This window comes from Euprymna scolopes, chromosome 22, assembly GCF_053919585.1.
Source record: "Euprymna scolopes isolate OS-2025 chromosome 22, ASM5391958v1, whole genome shotgun sequence".
NCBI lineage: Eukaryota > Metazoa > Mollusca > Cephalopoda > Sepiida > Sepiolidae > Euprymna > Euprymna scolopes.
Genome location: NC_136503.1, coordinates 98,702,241 through 98,715,821, shown reverse-complemented (window position 1 = coordinate 98,715,821; position 13,581 = coordinate 98,702,241). Strand labels below are relative to the sequence as shown.

Sequence of the window (13,581 nt, the reverse complement as noted above, 5' to 3'; positions counted from 1 at the left end):
GGCTTCCTCCAAAGGAGAAAGTTTCATGGGAGTATGAAATTCACAAGCAGTTCCCAGTCGCATGTATATCTCAGAGGAGATGACAATGTTAGGGTTTTGCAACTCTTGGAGGGATGTCTTAACGTCCTCCTACATACAGCACCTGATATTCCCAAATTGACACTTCAAAAACATGTGGACCTGATCTCATCCCAGCTGTGCTATTAAAAAAGTGCTCAGCCGAAGTAGCTCCAGTTCTCTTCAAACACTACAACAAATGTCTTAATGAATCTTGCTTTTCGGGCTGTTGGAAAACTGCTTCTGTGGTACCAGTATTCAAGAATTCTGGCGAAAGAACTGACCCATCAAATTATCGCCCCATTAGCCTACTCCCACTCTTCGTCAAAATATTTGAGACCATAATTAATCATGCTCTAGTCCATCACCTTACAGATGTTAAACTTCTGACTAACAAACAATATGGATTTAGACAAGCCCGTTCCACAGCAGACATCCTCACTCTAATCTCTGAACGTATATACCATTCACTGGACAAAGGAGGGGAGTGCAGAGCGGTAGCTCTAGATATATCTAAGGCTTTTGACAGGGTATGGCATGAGGGTCTCCTCAGGAAAATTAGATCATACAGTATCACTGGTAGAATACTTAACATAATTAAATCCTTCTTAGATAAGAGAAAAATCCAGGTTGTCCTCGACGGTCGTACATCTAAACAGTGTGATATAAATGCGAGAGTGCCTCAGGGGTCTATCCTTGGACCTCCGTTATTTCTAATATTCATAAATGACCTCCCCGACAACATTGCCTCTGAGATGGGTATATATGCTGATGACACCACACTCTATAACAGGCAGGACAGGAAAACAAATGAACATATATCTAAAGAAATGGCAAAAACACTAGAGGATGACCTCCAATCTGTAGTGGAATGGGGACAAAAATGGATGGCCACATTCAATGCTGCCAAGACTAAACTGGTTTCCTTCAATAATTACAAGAAATCTTCTCTGCCACCAATAGCAATGGCCAGTGACTCTTTATCTGAGAGTACAACTGCTTGGCCTAACGTTCACAGGAAACATGAGTTGGAACAATTATATTGAAAACATTGCCAGGGCCGCTGCGAAAAAGGTAGGCTCTCTCTACCGTGCTAGAAAACTACTGACACCTGAAAGTATTCTGTACCTCTATAAGGCCACCATTCGCCCATGTATGGAATATTGTTGTCACATTTGGGCTGGTGCATCTGCTACTAGTCTCTCGCTCCTTGACAAGGTTCAAAATAGAGTCGCCAATCTGAGAGATCCTGAACTGTCATCTAAGCTTCAGCCTCTGTCCCATCGACGTAATGTTGCATCTCTCTGCTTGTTCTACAAGTATTTTAATGGTGAATGCTCTGGCGAACTGCAGATACTTGTGCCCCCACGGTGTAGACACCCTCGACAAACCTGACAGGCAGCTAAATCCCACCCCCACACAGTAGAGATCCCTAGATGTAAAAGGTATTTCTACTCCAGTAGTTTCTTCCCCAGAACCACTAAACTCTGGAATTCCATTCCAGGTCCCTGCTTCCCCAACTGTACTGACATGCAGAAGTTCAAGTGTAACGTGAACCGACATCTTGCTGCCTAAATCCCAACATGGTACCCCAGTAGTTGTTGCCCCTGATAGTAGCCCCCTACACCAAAGTGGCAATGTGCCTTGTTTGGGGTGAAAATGTAATAAAAAAAAAAAAAAAATAAAAAAAAAATTGGTCACCCATCTGGTACTGACCAGACTCAACATTACTTCAGTTATCTCATGAGAAGCAGTGTGTCAACGTGATTATACCATATTGTGCTTGACATAATATTAGTAACCTGACAAAACCACAGGGTAGACAATCAATGCAGAAAAACTGAAGCTGGCTTGCCAGGACACTATATATATAAATGTAGGCAAATTTGAGCATATTTTATTGGTTTGAAAGTGTTTTTTTTTACCAATGTTCATAAAATTTTAATCATAGACTAGTAAATATACTACATTTTTTTTTTAGCAATTTTATAAGTTCGAAATCTCGGCGATTATTGATCATTGTTTCAAAAAGTGGGGGATCACCTTTCTATATTAATTTAACGTAAAATGAGCTCCCTTACTGTTATTTCAGATCATTTGAAACCATAGCAGCAAGTTTTAGTCTCCCCTCCATCAAGGCTAGAGGTTTTGGGGAAATATATATATAGCACCGCTCCCATGGGCCATATAGAAGCGGTGGAGGAATGTTTATTTGTTGAGGTCATTTGCGAGCACTGCTTCTATGGGCCAGTGGGTAGAACTGCCGACTATCAACGTGATGGTTGTAGATTCAATCCTCGGCTAGGGAAAGGTGCTAATCTAGCTGCACTGATGAGCTGTGATACAACGAAACAGTACTATATGTTGATGACTATATATTTAAGCCCGCCTCTTTGGGTAGAGCACTGTCGTAAGTATATCTCACCCACCACATAAATTGCCTATAAAACGAGGCTCGCTGTTTGTTTGTTTGTAAATAAATGAGCAGCTCGAGCTATATAAAAGCAGTGGAGGAATGTTTATTTTAATGGACATTTGTTGAGGTCATTTGCGAGCACTGCTTCTATGGGCCAACATGTATCTAGCAAAATCAGAAATAGAATCTACCGACCAATGGATGTTTTGAGTAATACGTATGGTTCTGCTGTAACGGACCATTTACTTAAAAACCTGCGATTTGCAAAGAATTTCAGCAGCGACTCATTTTCTATTCTAAGTCACACTCCTTCATTATTTCATCTAAAGGTTTTCGAGACTATTCACGTCCGTTTAAAGAAACCTTCTCTTTGTAAGCAAAGGGATTGTCTTTTGGGTCTGGACGTGATTAGTTTCTAAGGCGTTTCCTCTCCATTATATAATTATCATAACGATGGATTTATTTTAGTCGTTCCCCCATTTTTTTTTTTTTTTCTTTACGATCGTTTGATTTTATTTTAGTCGTTCTCCCGTTTGAATTTGTTTCCCTATACAAAAAAAAAACAAAAAAACTTCGATTCGGCTTTGAAAAGTAAGGGTGAAACCCAGTCGGCTGACTCTACCCCTTTTTTTTTTTTCAACCTCCATTAAATGTTTTTCCTCCGTCCTTCTTTTTAACATGGATACAAAAAAACTCAGTCTTTCTTTTTTAACAGCTATAATCAAATTTTGTACCCCTAAAAAAAATTGTGTGTATGTGGCTATATATGTATATGGTGGGATCCTTCTACTGCTCCAGAAGATATCTCACTACTGATGCAATTCTCTATCTATATAAAAGCCAAGTACGTCTAAGGATGGAATACTGCTGCCATATCTGGGCAGGAGCTGCTAAAAACAGCCTATCCTGCCTTGACAGAGTACAAAATAGACTTTGTGGCTTAATGGGGGATGCCCTTTTCTCTACCCTGCAACCTCTCTCCCACAGAAGAGACGTTGCGAGCCTATCCTTGTTTTATCGTTATTTCCTTGGCAGGTGCTCGTCTGAACTCCAATCTCTGGTCCCCCCTCGCCAATCTTTCACGAAAAACACCCGTCTAGCTGAATCCACTGTGACAAATTTCCCCCACTCTATATCTGTGCCTAAATCAAAACGCGGATTCCATGAACAAAGCTTCTTTCTTAGAACTGCACGCCTGTGGAACTCTGTTCCATCTGCCCGCTTCCCTACGGACTACAACTTGGATGTCTTCAAGTTCAATGTTAACAAATTCCTAATGAACCGCCCCCTTAATTAAACACTTCATCAAATCTCCACACTAACGTAATGTACTTGCAATAACCCTTATCCCTGAGTGGCTTCCGGGCCTTGATAAGTGGTGATCACTGTGTTAAAAAAAAACAAAAAAAAAAAAACGTGTGTATATATATTATATGTATTTATGTATGTATATGTGTATGTATATTTATATATGTGTGTGTATATTTATATATGTACGTGTGTGTATATTTATATATGTACATGTGAGTTTATATGTATTTATATCTATGAGTATATGTATGTATATGTGTCTGTGTATATATGTTTGTGTGTGTATATATACATTTATATATGTTTGTATGTGTGTATATTGCATGTATGTATGTATATGGATGTGTATGTATATGTAGGTAAATGTATGTATATATATGTGAATGTATATGTGTGTATGTATTTGTATATGTGGATGTATATGTATGCATGTATGCATGTGGGTATGTATATGTATGTTTGTTTATTATGCATTGTGTATGCATATGGGTATATATGAGCGTATGCTTATAGACATGTATGTATACATGTATATATTTATATGTATGTATACCAATGACCGTCTTGTTTATGTTTGCGTGTGTGTGTGTATGTATATGTATGTGTGCGTATTGTGTATTGTGTATGTACGCATGTATGTATGTGTGTGTGCGTGTATATATATGTATATATAACAATGACCGTCTTTAGTGTCATGTCTGCTTGAGCATGTGAATTCGCTGGCTGGACTATGTCTTTTTCGGGCTCATGAACTTTCAGTGTCTGAGGGAGTGGCACTCGTCTGACAAGACGTTGCAATCATCATATATATATATATATATATATATATATATATATATATATATATATACTAGCATGGGTGCCCGGCGTTGCCCGGGTGTTTAGAGGTGTATGCTGAGCAAAAAAAAAAGGGGGTAATTTTTTAAACTTTGACCCCTATTATGACCCCTGAAAATTTATTGTTTTGGCCTCAAATCAAATTATTAGATCCATGTCCACGGAACCTATATCTAAAATTTCAAGGGTGTAGACCCAAAATTGTTGGAGGAGTTTGGTAGAGTTCTTAAAGGTCAAATCGTTGAAATTTGACCCCTTAACAGCCAAATTTCTGGCTGACACCCGTCACATTGATTTTCCCAAATCTCAGTACCCGGTATTTCAAATTTCGAGTCTATAGACTAAAAATTGACAGAGTTATTGCGTAGGGAAATGTACACAGACAGACAGACACACAGACAGACAGACAGACACGTTCACTTTTATAGATATATATATATATATAGATATATATATATATCTATATAACAAATTTAATAAATATATGAATATTCAACAACTCAATATATTTTTCTATTAATAGAACTCTGCCTTGTACAAACATTTGGTCGATGCTGGAGTCTCGGACATTCCTGTAGAACCAATGAGTAAAAAACACCATGAAATTTCCCCAAAAGAAAAAGATGATGCAGCTTATTTATCAGAGGTAAGTAAAACTTTGATTACTAGCATGAGGATTCCTTGTTTTAGAATAATGAGCATCTTGCATCGATTCGCTTCTTCGTCAATTAGCACATCTTTTCCACATGTGAGTTGGCCATGGCAGTACAAAGTAATAATTTGTTAAATAACATGGATTATGTTTGAGTGAATAAGTCAGAAGTTATGAAAAGATTTTCTTACTCTTCGGCTGGGGAAACTTCAAGCAGAAAAGACATGTTTAGATGCTGTCCCCAATAGGAGACGGCAGTGCACACTGTGGTTGGATGCAACAAGACAACCTATCTATCTATCATTCTCTCTCTTTATCTCTCTCTATAAGCAAGGTTATCTGGCACTGCCTGGTGTAAAAGTGAAATATATTTCTCTTAAAACTACTATCTCTTTACGTGTATTTTTCAATCGGCTACACTGAGGATTAAATCTTCAATTTTCAGGAGAATATCACTTTTACAATTGAATTTTTCCAAGTACTCTTAACCACTGTGCCACAGGTACAATTGCAAATTACTTAGGACCTCTATCCAGTCATGGCTGACAGAACAAGAGCATGCTACCCCCATGAAGTAAATAATAAAGGGTTCTGTTCAAAATTCTGTGCAGATTCCCAAGTTCTACAGAAACATTTCAGAGTTTGACAAGATACACATGAAGAAGGCTGAAGGTTAGATCGACCGAAACATAGTGAAAATGACAATAAAAAGACATTGAAAAGTATGCAATAAAAATTAACAAAATTGTAAAAAGATAAAAATAACACAATTAATCTTTGTTTGCACTTAATAACAAAATTTTAAAAAAATGTGACTTGTTGGGTCAGTATATATTATAGAATATGGAATAGTGAGTGTACACAATTAATGTGTAAATGTGATAGAAAGAAAATATTTTTGACAATTACATAAATGGATTAAGAAATATATATATATATATATATCTCGCATATTATTTGTTTTTGCGATACACATTGAATGAATTCAATTATTTATACAAATGCCTGATGAATCCTAGGGTGGATGAAACGCGGAATATTCTGTGTAGCTTAATCGCCATATATATTTTATAACTTACTACCTAGTTCTACCTACGTATTGAGCACTGTTGAAGTAAATACTTAAAGTTTACGCATAAATTTATACTTTCATATATTAATTTATGTTATTAAATGAAGTAGTTATTTATATATATACATATATTTGTCTGTGGAAATAATTATATATATCATTGAAACACAGTAGTATTTGAATATATATGGTTAAGTGGTAGTTTTAGTCATTTAGAACTGCTTTAAAGCTTCATCGCTCACTCATTTTATGACCAAATTTCAAACAAATATTACAGTTTATAGATCACCTTCTCAGCTATATTGTGAAAAAAAAAATGTCAATTTTCGTTCAGTAAAACCAAATTTATGATGAGTTTTCTGGTGTTCAAAATCGTAAAAAAATATATAAGGCCAAGAGCGACGCTTTTTATGACTGGTTTCCATAGCAACATCATCGCTTCAGCAACTACTGTCATGAAAAGATAAGTAACTCGTGAAACAGAATGAAAGCATGAAAGGGAGATAATTGGGGATATTTTATTGAAAGCAGACGCATTGTTGTTATGTGTTTATGGGGGCAAAAAAAATAAGACTGAAATTAAACAAAGAACAAGTGAATTTATTGGAAACCTGGAAAAAATCATGGATTACAATAGAAAAATGTGAGCATGTAAAGTTATATGGTTAAGCTTAAACATAGAAAAGTAAAGAACTAGTTGTTAAAACTGGAAAAGAGAAGGACAAAATATTCTAGTAAAAAATAATAAATTTATAACTTAAAATATTGCAGCATTAAGAATTTTTTTAAAATTCAATTTGTAATATTATTTAATCAATTCTTAATGTTGCACTTCACGCGATTTCATATACATAATGAAAAATTATTAATTGATGAATAATAGTTTGTTTTTTTGTTACGATAAGGTGCAGCAAACTAAGTATTATGGTATCCGTTTGATGCAGAGTTAGAAATTAATTTGGATTAGTACATTACTCTATAATTATGGCATAAAGCACATACAAAAAGTCAACAGCTATAACTTTTGCCCGTTTTTAACAAGCTAAAAAGTCTATTAATAAACATTTGCAAGTAATTTTAATGTCTTTAGATTGCAGAATCTAATACATTAAAAAAGACTTTAAAATAGTTTAAATCATAAAGCACTAAAGCGAATACGTAGAAAAGTAACTGCTACTGTGTTTGGTTGCAGTTGCAGTAAGAAATTCACTTTTAAAATTAAAGGGATCTGAAATAGGATTTACCAGTTAAATGATTTTAATTTCTTCAATTTTTTTCTTAACCAACTGGTTAACTATGAGATGTCACTTTTATTGCCTTTGGTAACAGTTTTGTACAATTTTTTTATGTTCCATTTATAACAAAACGTTAGATGTCATAATGTGTTGAGAGTTAAATATTTTTTTTATTAACACGATTTCAACGACTGGTCAAACTAATCTGAGTTTTGAGTAATTTTAATGTCTTTAAACTGTCAATTACAGAATATATAAAAGACTTTAAAATAGTTTAAATCGTAAAACATCTGTTTTTGTTTAAAAACGATTCCAACTTGCAATTAAAAAAATCCAAATAAAATTTGTAATTAAAAAATCCAAATAAAATTTGTAATTAAAAAATCCAAATAGAATTTGTAATTAAAAAATCCAAATAAAATTTGTAATTAAAAAATCCAAATAAAATTTGTAATTAAAAAATCCAAATAAAATTTGGAATTAAAAAATCAAAATAAAATTTGTAATTAAAAAATCCAAATAAAATTTGTAAAAAAAAAAAAAAAAAAGGCTTTTACAGTTTTGTTTTTATTTGCATATTTTAAAAGCGAAAAAATTGTTGATTAGAAAAAACAAAAAAAAATTCATGGTTTGTTTTTATTTGTTTACGCATGCATAGAATTTTTCAAACCAGAACTCCTAAACCGGATGAAGGGTTTCAATGCTCAAGCAAGACTCTTGGAGTTTTATATTATAATAGATATGTTTATGAAATTATAAAAGTAAGTTTTTTGGGGATTTTAAAAATAAAAGTGTTTTATTTGAATTTATATAATAAATATATGTTTATGAAAGTATAAAAATAAAATTATTGAAAGCAAAATAACAAAATTTAAAACATGATAAAAAAAAAACATATTCAATACAAAATTTTCCCAAAATAGTTTTAAGATATTAAAAAGTGTTTTCAATAATTCTTTAAAAAAATAAAACTAATTTCAATAATTCTTTAAAAAAATAAAACTAATTTCAATAATTCTTTAAAAAAATAAAACTAATTTCAATAATTCTTTAAAAAAAAAAAACTAATTTCAATAATTCTTTAAAAAAAAAAAACTAATTTCAATAATTCTTTAAAAAAATAAAACTAATTTCAATAATTCTTTACAAAAATAAAACTAATTTCAATAATCTTTTAAAAAAATAAAACTAATTTCAATAATCTTTTAAAAAAATAAAACTAATTTCAATAATCTTTTAAAAAAATAAAACTAATTTCAATAATTTAAAAAAAAAATAAAACTAATTTCAATAATTCTTTAAAAAAAAAAAACTAATTTCAATAATTCTTTAAAAAAAAAAAACTAATTTCAATAATTCTTTAAAAAAATAAAACTAATTTCAATAATTCTTTACAAAAATAAAACTAATTTCAATAATTCTTTACAAAAATAAAACTAATTTCAATAATTCTTTACAAAAATAAAACTAATTTCAATAATTCTTTAAAAAAAAAACTAATTTCAATAATTCTTTAAAAAAATAAAACTAATTTCAATAATTCTTTAAAAAAAAAAAACTAATTTCAATAATTCTTTAAAAAAATAAAACTAATTTCAATAATTCTTTACAAAAATAAAACTAATTTCAATAATTCTTTACAAAAATAAAACTAATTTCAATAATTCTTTAAAAAAAAAAAACTAATTTCAATAATTCTTTAAAAAAAAAAACTAATTTCAATAATTCTTTAAAAAAAAAAACTAATTTCAATAATTCTTTAAAAAAATAAAACTAATTTCAATAATTCTTTAAAAAAATAAAACTAATTTCAATAATTCTTTAAAAAAAAAAAACTAATTTCAATAATTCTTTAAAAAAAAAAAACTAATTTCAATAATTCTTTAAAAAAAAAAAACTAATTTCAATAATTCTTTAAAAAAAAAAAACTAATTTCAATAATTCTTTAAAAAAATAAAACTAATTTCAATAATTCTTTGAAAAAATAAAACTAATTTCAATAATTCTTTAAAAAAATAAAACTAATTTCAATAATTCTTTAAAAAAAAAAACTAATTTCAATAATTCTTTACAAAAATAAAACTAATTTCAATAATTCTTTAAAAAAAAAAAACTAATTTCAATAATTCTTTAAAAAAAAAAAACTAATTTCAATAATTCTTTAAAAAAAAAAAACTAATTTCAATAATTCTTTAAAAAAAAAAAACTAATTTCAATAATTCTTTAAAAAAAAAAACTAATTTCAATAATTCTTTAAAAAAAAAAAAACTAATTTCAATAATTCTTTAAAAAAAAAAAACTAATTTCAATAATTCTTTAAAAAAATAAAACTAATTTCAATAATTCTTTAAAAAAATAAAACTAATTTCAATAATTCTTTTAAAAAAAAAAACTAATTTCAATAATTCTTTAAAAAAATAAAACTAATTTCAATAATTCTTTAAAAAAAAAAACTAATTTCAATAATTCTTTAAAAAAAAAAAAACTAATTTCAATAATTCTTTAAAAAAATAAAACTAATTTCAATAATTCTTTAAAAAAATAAAACTAATTTCAATAATTCTTTAAAAAAATAAAACTAATTTCAATAATTCTTTAAAAAAATAAAACTAATTTCAATAATTCTTTAAAAAAATAAAACTAATTTCAATAATTCTTTAAAAAAATAAAACTAATTTCAATAATTCTTTAAAAAAAAAAAACTAATTTCAATTCTTTAAAAAAAAAAAACTAATTTCAATAATTCTTTAAAAAAAACAAACTAATTTCAATAATTCTTTAAAAAAAACAAACTAATTTCAATAATTCTTTAAAAAAAAAAAAACTAATTTCAATAATTCTTTAAAAAAAAAAAAACTAATTTCAATAATTCTTTAAAAAAATAAAACTAATTTCAATAATTCTTTAAAAAAATAAAACTAATTTCAATAATTCTTTAAAAAAATAAAACTAATTTCAATAATTCTTGAAAAAAAATAAAACTAATTTCAATAATTCTTTAAAAAATAAAACTAATTAAAATAAGACCAAAAAACTTTTCAATGATTATTTAATAATATAAAAAAAAACGATTGGAAAAACGTGGGGAAAAAAAAAAGGAGTATAGGGAAGATATAGACATGAAAAAAAGAAAGGAGTATAAGAAAGCATGAGAAAAAATGCAAAGGAACTGATTTGCCTTGTCACCACTTCCAGTAGCAGACACACTAGAAGTTAAGAAGTTAACTAAAACTAAAAACGTTTTTTCCTTTACTGAAAACAATGGCCAATGTTTAAAAAGGTAAAAACAGTTAAAGGTTGAAGAAAGTTATAATTGAAAACAATTTTAATGACAAAAAACGAATTCCATTTATGGATCATGATTATTTAGACTTTTTTAACTAGTCTGTACATTCAGCTAACAATTTATTAAACAAATATACCATTTCCTTATCGCCAGCTGCTGTGATTTAATTAAGTGCGTCTGCTTCTACTACGTAACCTGTTTGAAGCAACAATAATGCAGTCCGTATCAAAATTTATTACATGACTTTAAAATTTTTATTTATTTTTAATTTTTGTTTTTGATGTCATTTCAATTTTGATTAATTTTTCTTTTTTTTAGCCGAAAGATACGGTTCAAAATATCCTCCAATTCTCGAGAGCAATTTACCGGAAGCTGAGGACATATTTGTCCGTGGATTTACTCTTCACAAAACTGGTATAAACTTTATTTATTCCTACTAAACGTACTCGCCCGGTGTTGCCTGGGAGTTTGTTTACGTGTGATTTGTATTTATTTATTTTGTAGAAACTATGCTTTCATTTCATTTTATTTTACGCAAGATCGAATATGGCTTATCACATATAAAAGGAAAAGATGTCCTTTTCTCTTCCTTGCAACCTCTATCTCACAGAAGAGATGCTGCGAGTTTGTCTCTGATGTATCGTTATTTTCATGGAAGGTGTTCAACTGAGCTTCAATCTATGGTCCCCCCTCGCCAAACTTTCACAAGAAACACTCGTCTAGCTGTAAACACTATCAATAATTCCCCCCACTCTTTATCTGTGCCTAAACCTAAACGTAGATTCCATGAACAAAGCTTCTTTCTTAGAACTGCACGCCTGTGGAATTGTCTTCCGTTTTCCTGCTTTCCGGCTGACTACAATATGGTTGTGTTCAAGTCTAATGTAAATAAGTTCTTGATGAGCCGTTCCATATAAGTTATCAAATTTACCAAATTTTCATTACTAATGATTACTATATTGTCCAATGTCTACTATACACTCTTTAACCCTTATCCTTGAGTGGCCTCTTGGCCTTGATAAGTGGTGATGCCTATGAAAAAAAAAGAAAAAAAAAGGGAAACCATGAAATGAAATAAAAATGGAATGTAGACAATAGATAAGGTTACCATTATTTATATATATATATATATATATATATATATATGAACAAATGATTCATAAAATATGTTAAAAACTCTATTTCCTTTTCGGTTTTATTGAGCTTTTTACATCTGGCTGAGTTTATTTTACTTGTAAATATTAACTCTTTAATATTTATAATATATTTTAAGTTTACCATTTTGATTACCTTAGTAAACTTATTGTAACTTTTATTTTATTTTTATTTATATATATATATATATATATAAAAACAAGACAACAAAAGTTGGATTGATAGCAACAAGTAGTGTAATTTTAAAGCTTGCAAATTAATTCACTTTATACTGACTTAAAATTTAATGGTATATGAACGATTACTGAATTCTCAATTATATAAACATAATAAAATTCTGAATATTATAAATAAGATATATATATATATATATATATATATACGATTAGTTTTTTTTGGAAAAAGAATTCCAGCAGAGTGCTCAATTAAAAGGAAAATCCAAATTTTAAGAGCGTACTTATATTTTGTGTACAGAAAGTTGTTAGTTGAGAGACGTCATTGGTACCGTCGGTTTCAAGCCCGATAATAAGGCCCGTTTAAGGTATCCTTATCAAGCTCTCTTCATATTCGAATATTGGCTGAAGAGAGCTTGATAAGGATACCTTAAACGGGCCTTATTATCGGGCTTGAAACCGACGGTACCAATGACGTCTCTCAACTAACAACTTTCTGTACACAATATATATATATATACTGTATATTTCGGTGTATAAGACGACCCTTAAAGTTAAAAAATCATCTTTAAAAAACAATATTTGAATATTTCATAAGATACTGGATGTTGCAATCTCTAGCCTAGGCTAAACAAACATAGTTTTGTGATTTATTAGTCATCTTATACAACCGATAAATTTATGAAAATTTGCTCCAATTTTGTACCTCATCTTATCATGCTATATATCTATATATATAGCATGAAAAACGATGTTATTTTTTGTATTTAATATTTTTATTGTTATTTTTTATATTTCAAGCTGACCTCCGCTCTTGATCACAAAAAAGTATCAAAAAGAAAACGAAAACCGTTGAAAGAACTGGAGATTTGTAGCGTGGACAGCGTTCATTCCTAGCAATCATGTTCGAAAAAGTTCACGTGAATCATTTTAGCCGTTTGTGGAAGAAGATTTTGTTTTTTTAATATTTTGTTAATGTTGCAACGTATTAAATACAAAAAGTAACATCATTTTTCATGGTCCAAAAAACCCTCATAACCTTTAAATCACTATCCTAGAAGCACACGTGGACTTTTAACATTATATATATATATATATATATATATATATATATATACTAGCGGGCAGCCCGGCATTGTTTGGTCCTAAAATATGCTTAAATATGATATTTTGGTTAATGCAGATTTCATATTTATTATTATATTATACTGGACTCCATATATAGTAATAATTAAAAAATTTTAAAAACGAAATGACTCGTGTGGCACCACCAAGAATTGAAACCAAATCGTTCAGCTTATGATTAACTTTTTCCTTTGACGTTAATGACTGATCTATGAAGACATGTTTACTGCAAGGCTAAAAATTAAAACATGAACCAATAGCT

At 29.4% G+C, this 13,581-nt stretch overlaps 1 protein-coding gene across 1 annotated transcript in view; it reads left to right on the top strand.

Moving 5' to 3' along the window:
* The window catches only part of LOC145243566 (vezatin-like), a 104,011-nt gene that overhangs the window by 30,343 nt on the left and 60,087 nt on the right, over positions 1 to 13,581 (top strand). The window contains exons 2-3 of the mRNA XM_080106548.1: positions 5,145 to 5,267; positions 11,185 to 11,280. Coding sequence (XP_079962674.1) covers positions 5,145 to 5,267; positions 11,185 to 11,280 — 219 coding nt within the window. The remainder of the gene's footprint in view (positions 1 to 5,144; positions 5,268 to 11,184; positions 11,281 to 13,581) is intronic.